Consider the following 17,194-nt stretch of genomic DNA (forward strand, 5'->3'; position numbering starts at 1 on the left):
CGGTTTGAGCCCCACATCTGGCGGAAAGATTCTGGCATTGCAGGGGGTTGGACTAGAAGATCCTTGTGATCCCTTCCAACTCTACTATGATTCTAAGTTGTGGGTTTAAGCTGATTTATATTTAAATACCCACTTTCTGGCACAGATATGTACTGAATTAAAGAATAAATATGAAGGGCAATCTATGCAGGAAGTGCTTACTGCCATGAAAGTATGCATAGGACTTTAACCTAAGATACAAGTATATTCTATGTACTGCTCTTTGTCAACTATTAGCATGGTGAAGTTTAGCATTTCAAAAGATTCAGGACATAAACTTCCCAACACTAAATGTGTCGTATAGCCCACTAAATTTGGTGGGACTTAGCTTTGAGTATATATGGATAGGGGTGGACAGAAAGATAATTTTAGCAATGAATTCTGCATGCTGGCCTTATAGTAAAATGAAGGGGACAGAATATAGTTGCCAATGGGAAGGAACCAGAAACTATGTAATACAAGAAAACATAATCTGCCTGATGAAGTATAAATTAGTATTTTAATGAAGTTTACATTCTTTGCCAGGACATTTTAAGTCCACCACCAGGGTAAGAAACTTGCTGTTTCTGTTAATTTCACTAATTAAAGATAAGACACATTAATATATATGTCTGTAAAGTTTTCAGAAATTACAGATGAGTTCAGATAATTTTGTATTTCTAAATTCTCAGTGTAGAGAGCCCGTAACATATTCTCTGAAGTTAAATAGCTATAACCACACAAGGAGTTAAAAAGTAAAATATAGGAATACAGAAGTTGAAACTGTATATAGACATGAAGCTAAATAGTAACACAGCAAACCATTATTTCAAGTTGTTCACAACTGACCTCAATTGCCTTTTCTGCCTGTTCCTTTGTTTCAAATTCAACAAATGCAAATCCCTTTGGGTCTCCGGTAGTCTTATAGCGAGGGATACTGATATAAACCACGTTGCCACATTTCCCAAATACCCTTTCAATCCAACTATGATTGACATTTTTCGGAAGTAATTCCTACAGCAAAAGCGAAAAGCAAATTATGGGTATATATATTCATGCTACTGAATGTAATAAAAGAACCATTACTTTAGATGTATGCATTAATGTCCGATTAATACAATTTGAGTGAACCATGAAAGAACTTTGGGAGGTAATTCATTTCAGTCCTGTTCAGAGTAGACACACTGAAGTTACACGACTATTTTCATAGGCCCATTTTAGGTTGCTAAGGCTGTCTTTTTTATTGTAAAGAGTAGTTAAGACTCTGACATTTGGAGAGCAGCACTCACAGGTAAGACAGGCTCTCTTCACATGTCAGCTAACATTGCAGGTCCCCATCCTTATGATGCACAATTATCAAACTATTATTATATGTACAAGAGGGTGAAGTGAGAAAGAGCTACAGACAAAAAAAGTGAATTATCATTGCTCAAAGCTCCTTCTAGGAAATAAGGTTATGAAAATTATAAGTACCTGCTTAAAAGTTTAAATTAAGCCTTAGAAACCCACATGCAACAACATGATAGGCAGCACACAGATTGGTTCCATCCAAAAGACCTTGTCCTATATACCAGGATTAAAGAACCATGTTCAAGGTTTTTAACACTATGCATTCTTCATAGCTGCAGATCAAAAGAAGTAATTTAACATAATGGATTTTGCATGGTTTCACATTACTATATGCTTAACATCAAAATGGAAAAAGACTACAGGTTGCATTCTTTTGGGGGGTAATTGATTCTACAGATTTTTTTTTTAGTGGCTGTGTTTTTCATAAGCTATTTTGCTTCCATAATTTTTTTAATTGGACACTAAATAAATGGATATCCACAAATCAAATTAGTTTCCAAGTAAACCATGTTGTAATTGAATCTTAACAAAAGAATAATTCTTTGATTAGCAGACTTGTATAAGACTTTTCTGTATGTGTAACACAGAAAAGTCTCAAAAAAAGGTTGCAGTGGTCAGGAAGAGGTGATTCTCAGCTGCATAGTGCTTTGAAGGTTAAAAGCAACTGACAGCCAGTGAAGTAGGACAACCATGTTATATCTTCACACCTTACTGTTCTTCTTAGCTGTCAGCTGGTGTATATTCTGAACAAACTGATAGTCTTCAAAAGCGGTCCCACGTACAACATAATGCAGTAATCCAATCTACATGCTACTATAGTGCACATAACTGAACAAAGGTATCCTGGTCCAAAATAAGCTTGCAGCTTGGCCAAGACAAGCTAGGTCCAATTTTGACCTGGACACACCACACACTATGCACTAGAGCTGAATGACCGCAACAGAGAACTAGCTCTACTCATGGAGGCTTCTCATGCAATTTAAATTGTGCTGGAGAAGGTGATCCAACACCTTGTTCTCGCCCTCACATGAGAAATGTAAAGGGGCGCACACATCTGCATAGAGCTTTAAACATTTTTTTTTTTAATCCAGCAACCTGTTTCAGTGTAAGAGTTACCTTATTTGCATGGACTCTTATTCATTTGATAGGTGGAAATAGATTTTTATGCACCAAGACCTGTTCCTCCCCCCAACAAAATAAGTTGGGCAAACCATGTACATAAAAGCTGAATGCACCAACTGGCAGAAACAAGGAGCTTTGGATCAAAACTACAGAAGAGTCAAAACTACAAAAGTATCAAAAACCGTGACAAACAATTGACGATATTTCATTAGCCTCTGCTAAGGAGAAACTGCAGAGAAAAAGCTAAATGAAAAACGTGAAGTTCAATTTAGACAAGCAAGAGAGTTCATAATTATTTAGATATATCTTACCACATATACTGTACGACTATCCACATCTTTAGGCTGCTCACCCAGTGGCTGCCGTCTTCTGATTCTAATTCCTTCTAAATCCAACTACAAGACACAAACCAATTGGGAAAGTCAGTTCCTTCTAAATCCAACCATAAGAAACAAAGCAATTAGGGAACTCTTTCCCTCAATATTTGTTTGCACTCAGACTGACACAAAAATCAAAAGACAAGGTTTTATACTTACCTCTACCACAGATGAACTTTTAACTGCACGTGCTATCAATTTTCTGTCAGTGGTTAGCTTTTTCATTTTGTTAAAAGAAACCAGAAGTGATATGTCAACATCTAGAAATAAACACATTCCAATTAGAATCATAAGAACTGTAGATTTGGAAAGGACACCAAGGCTCATCTAGTCCAACCTTCTGCAATGCAGGAATGAGGTAGGACATCCTGCATCTGATATCCCACCCTCTACTGTGATATGTAACCCTCTCCATCCCCACACGACTTCCGCTGCTTCCCTTGTACTTGACATTTTCTACTATATGATACTTTTCAATGCTCATTTCCACAAACTTACAGATATTGATAGTGGGAGTAGTCACCAAAATCCCTTTAAGAACCCACAGCAGAATATTTATTGCACACTGGTTCTCTGAAGCACTTCTATAGATGCACATAAAAACATTTGACAAAATTAAAGCAAAGTCTGCATAATAAATAGTGTAGACAATTTTGGTTCTCAGCAGCAAGCAGCATATAAACCAAAAAAGATTCTCTTCCCAGGTGTTACATGATAGCAAGGTGTTTTATTTCTAAATTAATTAACTCACAACCATCTCTTGATTTTTCTATTTGTTCTCGAAGAAATCTGTCCTTGTGAAGATTGACATCGCCAAACCAGAAGTCTACTTGCTTTGCTATATCTGAAAGCACCTGTTTAACTCTAGACCTTTTCTTTTTTTCACGTTCCTTTCTTTGTTCAGTGGTTTCTTTTTCCATGGCTTTACTTCTTACAGTTTCAGTTTCCATTTCTGTAACTCTTTCACCTGAAAATGAGCATGAAATTATTATTATTTCTAGTCATGGGATTATACTGTGATCCTTTGAACCTTTATAACATTAAGCTCTGTAAAACAATGTTAAATGGGAAAGTTTTATAGAATTCTTACCCTGCTTTCCTCATACAACAAATGTGAAGTATGTGAATGCATTACTGTACTCTTTTTATTGAATCAGAAGCTTAGTAGAAACATTTTCTCCTCTACTTAGAAGGTGGTACTCTAAACACACTGGGAACTAGACAATCCACCAAAGCGGTTTTAAACTGTTCTTGTGTTATTATGTTATGTCTTAATGTTGCTGTAACCTGCCCTGGGACCTTACCATAAAGGGAAGAAAATAAATAAATGTTAACCATTTCTCATTCAATAATTCTTTAAAGCTTTACTTTTATTTTAAAAATTCCTTAATTTTGTTTACAAATGCAACCCTTGCACAAAAACATCAGTAGTATTGGTTGCTTCCATATTATGGCCCTTTTGCACCACTGAGGCACTGCTTTCTGAAATCAGCTTAAAGCAAAATTAATAGCAGTGGTCAAGATAGCACTTAATAATATAAAGATCCTTCTAATGGTTACTCAGGTCAGTTCCACTCAAAAAAGGTTCTCTGCAAGTTTTGTCATAAGAGAGAGAAAAAGAAAAATTAAAGACCTCCATCACAAGAATCAGTTACAGATAGGTAGCCGTGTTGGTCTGCCATAGTCAAAACAAAATAAAAAAATTCCTTCCAGTAGCACCTTAAAGACCAACTAAGTTAGTTCTAGGTATGAGCTTTCGTGTGCATGCACACTTCTTCAGATACACTCATACCTAGAACTAACTTAGTTGGTCTTTAAGGTGCTACTGGAAGGAATTTTTTTATTTTGTTTTGTCCATCACAAGAGCCGACTTTAAAAAGTATTCTATAGTACAATCTGATATATGTCTATTCAGAAGAAAGCTTCATTCATCATTTTAAGGCAATGGAGTATATGATTGCAGCTATAACAGAGGCTATTCAAAGAGAAGTAACAGGCTGTTCATCAAGTAGAGGAGAAAAAATTTGCGCTCTGCTTCTTATGTGCACAATGTCTTAACAAAAATACAACAGCTATAATAGCTACTTCATGCAATAATCATTCTGACAAAAGCCCCTGCATCTTAAAATGCAGCAATATCTTGATGAGAGACCCTACAGACTACAACATGAGTACTTCTACATGGAAGAGGAGTGAAGCTCTTTTTCTGCTACGAGCTGACTATTCAAGATGATTAAGGTCAACATGTTTCCAATTATAGTTTCAAGTGACAAATGAGATCATGCTGTGTTTACTAGGGCAGAAATGCAACATAGGTACAACTCTCCCACTAAGATCTTTGGCTTACCAAAATGTCAGTACTGGATTTAACCACATAATGAACATAGAAAGTTTATTCTAAAAACAGAAGGTACTGACCACCATACATAGGGCTAATTCTCACTTAATCACAGATGTGTAAGAACCACAGTATAGGCAACATCTACATGTCATATTTCTTGGAAACTATAATACTGCAATACTGGAAACTGCTCTCTTGCAGTTATGAAAGCTTTAATTAACCTATGGATTTGTCGTAATTGTTTATCTATTCATGTCTGATAGTAGGATGCAGCTTTTATGTTAGACAAAGTATTCTTTGATAATAAATTGCTGGATACAATAAGCCAGGATATGTGCATTTCTATCATGCCTTGTTTGTGAGTGTCTAAAGATATTTGGATGGTGATTTCTGGATAAAGAATGCTGACAACAAATCAGACCTTGGAATGATTCACCAAGGCAATTTCCTATTGTTGAGCAAGTCATTAAGGCAAAAGGCCACTGCACAATTAGTAGTCTAGCTTCAAAGAGAATCATTAAAGCAGCTATGCAAATAGATGTCAATTTTACAGTTTGTATTATTTTTCTAACCTCTGCCCCAAGACCACTTAGGTTCAATTCAGATGCACCATCCAACCATGATTTATCATTTGGCCTTGCACATACCTTCAGTCCTCTTAGGAGCAGTTTCCCTCCTTCACTTACTGGTACTATTCACTATCCATCGTTTTCTGTGACATCCAAATGGGTGAAGACAGTTTTACTGCATTAGAAAAACACCTCCATCTTTCCAGGATACTATCAATTTGCTCACAATATTTCATCCACATAAACATTGGTTAGCAATAATCCTTCTTGAAGTGAACCTGAGATTTTATGTTGTGTGCTCTGAATTACAGCCTTACTGTGGAACTTGGGAATGCTTCTAGGCCAGTCAATTATACTGATTCTGATACAAACTTTCCAGCTGATGACCTACTGTCATACTGTAACAGGCAAGTGTTGTTTCTTATGCACATTTCCCAACATGTCTCCTCCTCAAGATACACACCAGGTTGAAGAGAGTTCCTCATACCCCAAAATGATTAAATGTAGTGCTTATTCTGGTTTCAGTGGAATAATTCTAATCTTTGTTAGTAGCTTCCTCACCTAGATCTCACTAACATCGTCTAACATTGTGTATGCCATCAAATGCCAACAGTGTCCTTCAGCTCTCTATATTGGACAAACAGGCCAAACCTTACGCCAAAGGATAAACGGACATAAATCTGACATCAGGAATCACAAGACGGAGAAACCAGTAGGAGAACACTTCAATCTCCCAGGACATTCTATACAAGATCTCAAAGTAGCTGTTCTATTACAAAGGAATTTCAGAAATAGACTGGAAAGAGAAGCTGCTGAATTGCAACTTATTACCAAACTTAAAACCATGGAGAGACCTGGTCTGAACAAAGACATTGGATTCTTATCTCATTATACATGACAAAGCCATTTTTCACCTTCTCACCCCTTGCTTTTTCCTGTTAGACCTATTGCAGTCGTTAAGAGTCGTCAACAGGCTCATCGCAGCTATCTGCCAATCACCCTTTCCCACCACCCTTCTGAGTAATACCCCTCCCCACCTTCCCACTATTTAGAAGGGTCTGGTGACTTCTGTTTCAGTGTATCTGAAGAAGTGTGCATGCACACGAAAGCTCATACCAAGAACTGACTTAGTTGGTCTTTAAGGTGCTACTGGAAGGAATTCTTTGTTTTGACTAGATCTCACAGTTTGTGTACCACATAAGCACAATTAGTCTTGCTCAGACATGTTCTCTCTCCCCACCCCCACCCATTTCAAAAGTACATTTTTTTTCAATACTCCACAAAACAGAAAAATACAAAAGCAGTTATCCAACCCCCACATCCACATTGCCACACGCCAGGTAGGGCACTGCTGGGCAGTTAAATCAACTTTGGTTTCAATTTTCCCTGCCTTCGGATTGCACTCCTAATGGGTAACAAGAAATGCTACAAAACCCATGCCCATTTACTCAGGAGTCAAGCCGCACAGGACACAGCAGCATTTATTTCTGAGCAAACATGCGTACGGCTGTGTTATACATATTATTTTTTTTTTCGGGGGGAGGGGGGCTCTCCGGATGTAGAAACGTTGAGACCGCTGTTGTTTCCCAGATGATTTTAAAAGCATCTGATTTAGGCTGGGCAGAGTCAGGTTCAGATTCCCACTCACTGGATAATCTTAAAAATCTTACTAGCCGAGACTCTACCTCACAGGGTTGTTTGTGAGGACAAAACAGTGGCTGTACACCCGAGCTCCTTGGAGAAAAAGCAGAATATACCGTAGTTAACAGCTCTTTAATCAGTATTGTATTAGCATATTGTATATCATTAACTCTGCGCTTCACAAGGCGAGGGAAGGGCGACGAGGCGACCAGCAAAGCACCTGAGTGACGCGCCCGCCTCGCGTCTCCTCAGCTTTAAGAACGACCGCGAGACCCGTTCCCGCCGCCCCGCCCGTGACGCAGCACTCGCTGAAAGTTATTTCTCAGAGCTACACAGCCAAGGCAATGCGCATGCGCGGACGTCACTGCAACGACCCGAGTCCTTTTAAGACGAGGAAGAACGGTTCACGCGACTCCAGTTTTAACCCGCCTCTTTAGCGCTCAACCCGCTTCGGGACTGACCTGATACCCCGAGACAGGGTGAAAGATGCGGGTCAACGTCACGGACACGAGGAACAAACACCGCTTCTAAGGCCTGGAAGAGCGGCGCTCCTCTACCTTCCACGCCCCCCTCCCCTGTCACGCTCTACTGTTAAATTCTCGCGCGATGCGCGGCCGACCTCGGCCTTCTCCGGCCCTATTGGTTACCAGGAGCTCGCTTCTGCGCAGGCGCGCGCGCGCGATACTTGCGCATAGAGATAAGAAGTGTAGACTGACACCAAGCCTTCAAGAAATAAAAAATTAAAAAAGGAGGTCCTTTACGTTTCCCTTTGGGAGCAAAAGTAGTACTGTTCTGTCCATAGGCATCTCCATAGTAACTACCCTATACAATTCCAATACAAATTACAGCGCAAAACCTTTCATGGAGGCCATTTGGTTTTACGTTCAGAATGCTGCAGACTGAATGCTGTTTTTGTCTCGCCGCATAATCCTACACAAATTCATATTAGAGCGACGCCGCTCAATACCTTCCTAGCAGTGGAAGTGCTCAGAGGTACTCATCCCGACAGCCACAATCCTATGCACGTTTTACTCAGAAGCAAGCTCCTCTCAGTTCAGCGGGGCTCCTCCCACAGTTTAAAACCTCACTTTGCCGCGTGGATCTATCACCTATTTCTCTTCCCTTCTGGGGGTGGGGCAAAGCGACGTTTCCTATGGCGCCCGCTCTATCCGCGCCGACTCTATGATGCACGCTTCGCCATTGGCTGACGGCATTGGAGACGCTCCTCGGCGTTAGGCTCTCTCGGCTGACCCTCGCGTCGCGCAGAGAGGGCGTCATCGTCGTCAGCTGGCGGAGCGGGAAACTTCAGAAACTGGGAGAAACTGCGTCGGGTGTGGGCGGGAGAGAGAGAGCCAGGCCGAAGCGCGCGACTGCGGTCAGGGCTCGCGAGTGAGTCGCTCTCTTTTCTGAAGGCAGCCGGGCTCGGAAGCCGAGCCTTCGGTTCGTTCGTTCACCTTTTGTCGAGGGTGGCCGGCCTGGGACAGCGACTTCGGGAGGCGGGCGGGCGGGCGAGATATATTTATTTATTGAATTTATATACAATACCACCCTATACCCGGAGGTTTCGGGGCGGTTCACAGAACAAAATCAAAATATAAAACCACAAAATATATAATCAAAATAAAAACAGCAACAACCCAATAACCCCCCTCGCCAAGAAAAGCCGCCTTTTAAAAGACAAGATTACTTGTCCTAACCTACCTCACAGGATTGTTGTGAGGAGAGAGAGAGAAAGGAAGCGCGTAGGGGGAGAGAATGACTTATGCTTCCTTGAATTCACTGGAGGAAAGCTGGGGTGTAGATATAATAATAAAATAATATAAACGAAATGGCAGATGTGGCACAGTGCTGCAACTGTGAAGCCCCCGCTGTGACAGTGTTGTCACTTGCTCACTAGGATGGGATGAGGCAGAGTGGCAGCAAGTCCTGAGAAAAGCACTCTTTCCTTGCACTGCTCCATCTCTTTCCCTTATTAAATATATTTTTCAACTGCTTGAGCGTTTTTTAAACAGTTTCAAAACATAAAAATGAGTATTGGAGAAGGGTGGGCAGAAGGTTGGCTGGGATCTAAAGTACTGGTGGATATCTGGGCGATTTGAAGTAGATTGGTAATATTTTCTAATGCTAATTGTTCGGCAGTAGCAACAACAAAACGATCCTCCCTCCCCAATTATACTAATGAAATCACAAAAGTACCTCAAACTCCATCAAGTTTGTCAGAACAAATTATGTGTTTAGAGTTCCAGAATTTTAAGTGTATGTATTTTGCACCTGTCTCTCGCTGATGGATCTCAGGGTCCTTTATTTTCTACTAGTACACCCTGCAATTTGTTGATCCCTGTTTTAGAGGAGATAAGTGTGTGATGCATTGATTTCAGCAGGGTTCAGGACTTTGCTGCGCTCTCTCACTTCCCTTGTTCCCAAAAGAAACCTTTTTGCCTGCTGCTGATAGTCCTGTATACATTAATGGTATCGGTACTGAATGACTTTTTTTTATAAATGATATTTCTCATTAGAAGTGATTATTCCCATTTTAGATTTGTGGTCAATGAACTCAACTAGTTAGCAGATTAATCAAGAAATCATTTTACAGATTTAATGTTTTTTTAAGAGAAACGTACTGTATTGAAATGTGAGACACCTTGTGGTAGTTTTATGAAATTGAGGCTAACAAAGAAAACACTTCGCTTTAGATTACTGTAGAATCTTTAAAATCAGCAAAGCTCAACATTAATTTTTAAACTAAGGGTCTGTTGTTGATACAGCTGATGAATGTCTCTCGTGCTTAACTATTAAGGTATAAGTTCTTTACAAACTAAACTGGAACTAAGCTCCATTGAAAAATGGACATACTGTATATAGGATTACACTGAGAAGACATAAATGAGATTGTATTTTAAATTGCTTTTTTAACTTCAAGGAATTTGGATTGCAGTTAAGGGGTTATAGAATGAGTTATTGGAAATATTTATTTTAAAAGGAATGCATGTGTGTCTGTGGTTTCTGGACATTAAGTTCAATTGCTTTAAACAGGATATTATTTCTTTCAGATGGTATGAGATTTGGAAGTGCAAGCCAGCTGTGATGGCTTCTCAGGAATTTACGGTGAGTTTCTGATATTCAACTATATATTATATAGAACAAAATTCCACATACATCAGGATGACATGGCATCCCTCTAAGATGGCTCACAATCATCAATTAAAAATATAATACGATGACATATAATAAAATTAATTTTGAAATGTCACTGAAACGTTTGTTTATATATCAAAACAGGTTTTATACACACACCAAAAGACTAAAAAATCTAAAGTGTGGCAAGACGGAATTTTGAAGTCCCCTCTAGGGGGCAATAAGGTAAAATATTGATTAATAAAGTATTATATTGATACCATCTGTGGGTGTTACTGTTTTGTTGCTCAATGAAGTACCATTCTTCTATTTTTCTTTCTGTTCTAATACAGGCAACTTTATGTGATGACAAAGGACAGGTTTTGGATAGCATATTTGTGAAGTTCCAGGTACATGCTTTTTATTTTCCTTAATTTTTTTTTACTTGATTAGCAATTCTGAAAGACAGGTTGCTTGTTTAGTTGATTCAAACTCTGCTGGCTTATCTTGGTCACATTTGTTGAGGCCCATGGAAGGGAAAGAAGAAAGCCAGCAGGGTTTAAAGTGCCGGCTGTTGCTGTCCAAAGTGCCAGGAAAAAACACAGCATTTTTTGCAGTCATCTTCCTGGTGCTTTGCACAGCAACAAAAGGCACTGAGATCCTTTCACCCCCTTCCTCCTCAGGAATAGGTGGGGGTGGGGGTGAAGCTTTCTTTTTCTCCATTGTTGAGGATGAAGGAGGAAATGAACGCTTAAAACCTTCATTTTGGTATATATACACATTGCATATATAACAAAATGGTGGAAGTTGTATTAATGCGTTATGTGTTGCATTCAGTATGCATTTATATATACTCACTACTACATATTTCTCTCTTTAGGTAAAGCCAGGAGATGATTTAGAAAGTGAAAAATATTTAATCACGGTTGAAGCTGAGAAAACTTCTGAAACTAGTTTTAGTGATCAGCCAAAGAACACAGAAGTACCAGTGTTAATAAGAAATCATTTGAAGTCTTCTGCCTCTTCATCTCTGCGTCTGCCAGTTGGCCTAAAACGAAAACATACTGTATGTCATTCTTTCTCCCTCTCCTTATTACACTCTCACAATGTAGAAGGAAGCCTTTTGAATAAGTGAGAGAGATAGAGATCTATAGCTAGTTAGAATTTTTTTGGGGGGAGGAGCAAAAAAACCTCTGATTTTTTACTATTTGAACTGCATGTGACAGTTTCATAGATGATCATTTTTATCTCTAGCCTCTTAAGTACAAAGTGGGTTACAATATAAGGTGTTCCAAGTCACTTACTGTATTGCTCATTGGCTAATACCAGTAGATATAATGCATAATCAGGCGAGTGAAACACAATAAATGGAAGCAAATTGTGCAAGGGGATCCATCAGCTATAGAGCAGGAAGTGCTTTGTGGACACTGATTAATCGAGTGGGGTGACCATGCCCACTGCTGGCTGAAGGTTAATATTGGGGGAATGTGCCTCTTGGCTTGTAAAATCCATACAATACATAAAACTGCACATCATTGTTTCATGGTGCTCAGGTGGGGGGCCTCTTTGCTATTAAGGAGATTGTAAAAGTTATTTTATCCTACTTAGATGTATTCAGATTTTGTTGCATAAGAAACACATGCTTTTCAGTCTTTTTAGTTTAGCGATTCAGTAAAATATTGCATAATAAATACAGAAATATAGCACATACTTCTACTTCTTCATTCTAAAACTTCAATTGTTAAACTACCCACAAACTGAAAATATTCTCTTCTTAGGGTTTCCAAGGGCCACGGCAGGTGGAAAAGAAAATGACAACAATGGAAGTATCTGCAGCAGTAGTATCACCTTCATCCAAGGATCCTCATTCATCCTTCCCTTCGCAGTTCTATGCCAGATCCCCTTTATTTTCTGTCCCCTGCAAGACTAAGTTACACTCAGAATTGAATCAGAACACTTTCAAAGTGAACGGCTCAGATGCTGATTCTGTCACTCCACCCGCTTTTACTCATAAAGTGGTCCAAAGTAGAATCCATAGTACTGATGGTGAAGATGGTGAATATTTGAAGCCAGGATTTCAACTGGATAACAGAATGGCCAAATCAATCGACCATGCAAGTAATAGTGTGGCAGTTTTGCAGAATGCCAGGAGTAAAGCACAAATCTTAGCAATTCTGAGCGGGGGACAAAAACTTTCTAAAGTTTCAGAGGATGAAACTGATATATCATTGGGAAATCAATCACCAGCATTGATGAAATCAGAATTCCATCAGGAAGGCTCACTTTTATCTGAATCATCAAGAAGCACAGAGTCTTTCTTCAAAGAAAAGATGGCACCTCTTTTGAGCTCTGCAAACAACACAAGCAAAGAAACCATTAAATACATAGCACCACTGCATTTCTCAGGAAAAAATGTGAAAACAAAAAGCCGATGGGATGTATATTTGCCATTGTCTTCAGCTGAAAAGTCTCCTGACAAAGTTGAGGGAAAATACAATGATAAGAATGCTAGCGATCTTCAGGACTTGAAAGAAGATGGCACTGATAATAGGAACCAATACACTGAGGACCATAAAAAAATTCCAGAAGTGCCTGTTTCCTTGGAAATCAATATGTATCCTGTCAGTAATAGTTCTGTCAGACACCAACCACATAGTATTGTACCAGCTGAATCAATCGTGTGGAAAGAGAATGGCACAGTTTTATCATCTGTTGATAGTATGAATTACTCAGATTGTAATGCTGATAAACTCTCCACATCCAATAAATGCACAGAGATTGATAATTTGGATGGGTTTTGCCATCAGCTGCAAAATGAATCTTATCCAGTAATATGTTCTGAACGTTTCTCAAATAATTCTGCAGATGGAGAGTTTGGTGACACAGAAAAGCAGTTTATAGAGGTTAACTTCAATCTGTTGGATACACTAGAGTTTAGTGACACAGAGGATGGAAAACTTCATACCAACCACACATTTTCACAAGGTTCAGCATGCTTTAAAGAGGGAACCGAAGCACCACTTGAGACTGGTGTTCAAGCGAACAGTAACATAAAAGATGGAGGTGTGAATTGTGTCTCAGAATGCCAGTCACTGCAAGTTTGTAATGAAATCTCTGAGGAACCTAACAAGAAGGAGGAAAATAGTGCAACTCTTCCATTTCTTAAAAAGCTGCCACATTCAGAGGCTATAATTGTTGATGAAAAGGTAGAGACAAATGCAATAAATATCCAAAATATATGTAATCACAGAGATCTTGGTACAGACTTGTTAATGGTGAATGATATGGACTGTGATGCAAATGATAGTGAATATCCTAATCCAACAACTTGTCTTGTGAAAGGGAATGATCCTGCTGTTTTGCATGGTTGCCTCATGGACAAAAGTAATGAAGAAGGTATTGAGGTTGGAGCAGGTAATTACCAACCTAGTTCCTTAGGTATTTGTCATAACAACATGAAACAAAGCAATCATTTGCTAGTCCTGACTGAAAAGTATAATATTTCTCATGGTTCCCCTCAGTATATTTCAGACAAAAATGATGCTGCTTCAGAAAAAAATCTGGATTTGAGGCAACTCACTCATCCCTTAACTTGTGAGACTTCAGATGAATCACAAATGGATCAAAATGAAAATGCAGTTAATAACTTGGATTTTTTTAACAAGTTCAGTAAATATGAAGGAAAGGATTCTATTTGTGTTGAATCTTCACTTGACTCTTCAAGCCTTCCCCAGCTGGTAAATGGTTTCAGCCTGTTAAAATCACTTACAGAACATAGCACAGCCTTAGAAAGCCTGCAAATGATAGAGGAAAGTACTTCTTTGCTACCGAGGGAGAGACCAAGAAAAAAACAAAAGCCAACAGGACCTGAAGGTTATTAGCTTCTTCTTTCTTTTTTTTAGAATTTTGTTTTGAAATATTGATTGTACTTTTCTACTGGTTTTCCTAGTTCATTTTTCTAGTATGGAAATATAAGGAGAGCTAATTCATTGTCAAAAGCAGTTTTGTTCTGCATGTGAAACAGTCTCCTTGATTATCCTGAAATAAAAGAGATAATACCTTTCTTTAGAATAGGGATGGGGAACCTGTAGCCCTCCAGATCTTGTTGAACTTCCAACTCCCATCATCCCTCCACTGAGCATTCCTAAGGAAATGTCTTGTCCATGGGGAGATCATGTTTTGTTTTGCTCCAAACAAACCACACTATACCCAAGGTTTGTTATTGGCTTGCCAATAGTACCTAGTTTGAGTGAAGCAAACCACAATCCACTTTGGACATAATGGTGAGCTAGGGATCATGGTTTGGTTTTTTTCATGTGCTTGTGGGGAGGAGCAAAACAACCAAGTCCAGCAACTTCATGGTAAACAGATATGGTTTACGGTAACATCAAAACAAGACAAGTGGATTTCTTTGCAGCATGTTTGTCACTGATGTGGCTAATAATGCTAAAATAAAATATGTGTAGTTAGCACCTAGCATTCCTATAAGCAATAGCATTGACTTTGAAAACATCACTCAACTTGAGTGCAAGATAGATCTTCAAAATTTTTTATCACTGAACTAGCTTCATAACTGAGGCTTATTGTGCTTTTCTCTCTTTTGTAGCTACACAACAGTTTCCTGACATTCCCCTTTCTGTAGATGTGCAGATAACATCTTGCCTGCATTCTGGTTCTCCTAAAATGGTAACCTTTTTGGACTTTTTAATTCATCACTAATAGCTTTTATGTAAATATCCCATTACACAAGCTGAAGGCCCATCTACTTGTATGTATTTTCCACCTCACTGTCGTCTTCTGTGTTCCTATCAGCCACCCCCTCTGAACAACTGAAAACTGGCTGCAGAGAGTAAGAGGCCCTCCACAGCAAGTTTTGTGAGATGGAGTAAAAATTGCCAACACTACTCCACACTCATTGGGGCATAAAAATAAAAAAATAAAAATTAAAGTAATAGTAATCTTCATCATAAATTGTGGGTATTGGAAAAAACGTATTTCATTTGATAAGCTCACTGCATCATCGTGTTAAAGAAAATTTTGAGATGAGATGGTTTGTGGGAGAGGATTGCAGTAGGTAAAGGACAAGATAGAACATTTGCTCTACTCCAGTATGGAAATTCATTTTTCCTACACAAATGTAAAATAGATTTGTGGGGCTTTTGCTCAGATATAGTTGTTGTTTTAAGAAATTGCAAATTGCATTGCCATTCAGCCTTCTGAAGGCAATGAGCTGGTTGTATTATATCACTGCATTGCAAAATGAGACTGTGCTAAGTATAGAATGGTGCATCCTTCTCTTGACCCATTTCTGATCATTTCCAGAATGCTTCCTCAAACACTGATGCAGAGAAGCCCACAGCAGCTACATTAAACATGCTACATGACCAGGTTCCTTTTGAAGTGGCTGACAGTCAAACGAAGGTATAGCTTACAAAGAGATGACTTGGAAAACCTCCCACTGCCAGCACCCCCAAAACTTTCACTGCCTTCATTCACCTCAGGACCTGTGTTTCTCAGACTACTTTTGAAGCTGGAATTTTTAAACAGCAGTTTGTAATATGACCTGGAGGGCCAGGTGTTCAGCAATAAGAAGTAAAAAGTTCCACAGTCTGTGCAAGCTCTTCAGCACACCTAAACAAGCTTTTTGGATCCTGGGTACTAACTATTCATTGACAGCATTAAAGTTGCCATCTTATCTCTTATTTTATCATTGAAGTTTAATTTTCAGTGGTATAATGAATAAGTATTCTTAGGATGTCCTCCTAACCTCTGATGTTGATGGCTGAGGTTTGCCTAGAATAGTTGTTAGGCTTCTCTCATCCAGCAGAGATGAGTAGAAAGCCCTGGGGTGGGGCTGGAATATGGATCTGTTGATTGACTCAAAACTCAGGCTTGTTGGCTCCTGGCTGGTGTACCAAAAATGTGTGAAAATCCAACTCCCACCTTCTACCCTGGCAGGCCCAAGCAACGAATGGTTTGTGTTAAATTGTAGTTCTTTGTTCTCCTATGATTTCCTTTTATTAATCTATCTCTTAAATATATGTAGCTAGTTGAATTTCAAGGGTACCAAGTGAGAGGATCTGCAGCTAGTGAGATAATGATGAGAGTACCCTCTTCACATCTTAGATGGGATCCACAGGCTGATATGACAGAATTTGAACTTGCTACAAAGGATGGTTGTTTTTTCTCAGCCCAAGAACTAGGCAGCCCTGTGCTGCCTGGCTTTATTCAGGTAAACTGTAGAATGCTTTTTACAGAAAGGTTTATTTAATCAATGAACATATGGCAAAAATGTGAAATAATTTATTAAGTGATCATAAACATGGTTTAAAAGACTACATGAAAGTTGCAAATAAGGACCTCAGTTGGCCCATTCCTGACGTAAATCTGTCAATGACTTCTTTGAAAATGCATTCATATACTTTATTCCCTTGGTCCTTCTGGTGCATTAAACATCTTCCTTAATATGTACATGGTGCCACCTTTTAATCCCTCTTCAAAATTCACTGTTCTGCAAACCCTGGTTTAGTCTGAATTTTCATGGGGTAGCCAAAAACACTTATGTGTAACTGTACCTGCTCACATCTGTCATTTCCTAGGCTTGTTTCTCTCTTCATTTTGTTATTTTTCCCTGTGTTGATTTTAGATTTTCTCCTGTTTTG

At 39.0% G+C, this 17,194-nt stretch overlaps 2 protein-coding genes across 11 annotated transcripts in view; one reads left to right on the forward strand and one right to left on the reverse strand.

The window, feature by feature from the left end:
• The window catches only part of LARP7 (La ribonucleoprotein 7, transcriptional regulator), a 29,398-nt gene extending 21,339 nt beyond the window's left edge, over positions 1 to 8,059 (reverse strand). For 2 of the 6 annotated variants that reach the window (XM_081876907.1, XM_081876904.1), the window contains exons 1-5: positions 7,880 to 8,059; positions 3,619 to 3,834; positions 3,027 to 3,127; positions 2,802 to 2,885; positions 868 to 1,032 (exon numbers count right to left, since the gene is read on the reverse strand). In XM_081876907.1, coding sequence (XP_081733033.1) covers positions 868 to 1,032; positions 2,802 to 2,885; positions 3,027 to 3,127; positions 3,619 to 3,817 — 549 coding nt within the window. In that variant the 5' untranslated portion in view covers positions 3,818 to 3,834; positions 7,880 to 8,059. Of the gene's footprint in view, positions 1 to 867; positions 1,033 to 2,801; positions 2,886 to 3,026; positions 3,452 to 3,618; positions 3,835 to 5,855; positions 6,344 to 7,638; positions 7,662 to 7,879 lie in introns of those variants that run through there. The other 4 variants (XM_081876906.1, XM_081876905.1, XM_081876909.1 and 1 more) reach the window with 4 other exon arrangements.
• Positions 8,060 to 8,711: 652 nt separating this feature from the next.
• The window catches only part of ZGRF1 (zinc finger GRF-type containing 1), a 30,312-nt gene continuing 21,829 nt past the window's right edge, over positions 8,712 to 17,194 (forward strand). For 2 of the 5 annotated variants that reach the window (XM_081876603.1, XM_081876605.1), the window contains exons 1-9: positions 8,712 to 8,807; positions 10,469 to 10,523; positions 10,698 to 10,778; positions 10,886 to 10,942; positions 11,413 to 11,598; positions 12,311 to 14,405; positions 15,139 to 15,218; positions 15,855 to 15,953; positions 16,579 to 16,764. In XM_081876603.1, the coding sequence (XP_081732729.1) occupies positions 10,503 to 10,523; positions 10,698 to 10,778; positions 10,886 to 10,942; positions 11,413 to 11,598; positions 12,311 to 14,405; positions 15,139 to 15,218; positions 15,855 to 15,953; positions 16,579 to 16,764 (2,805 nt within the window). In that variant the 5' untranslated portion in view covers positions 8,712 to 8,807; positions 10,469 to 10,502. Of the gene's footprint in view, positions 8,808 to 8,842; positions 8,859 to 10,468; positions 10,524 to 10,697; positions 10,779 to 10,885; positions 10,943 to 11,412; positions 11,599 to 12,310; positions 14,406 to 15,138; positions 15,219 to 15,854; positions 15,954 to 16,578; positions 16,765 to 17,194 lie in introns of those variants that run through there. The other 3 variants (XM_081876606.1, XM_081876607.1, XM_081876604.1) reach the window with 2 other exon arrangements.

The sequence above is a fragment of the Podarcis erhardii genome (assembly GCF_964252035.2).
Source record: "Podarcis erhardii genome assembly, chromosome: 9".
Taxonomy (NCBI): Eukaryota; Metazoa; Chordata; class Lepidosauria; order Squamata; family Lacertidae; genus Podarcis; species Podarcis erhardii.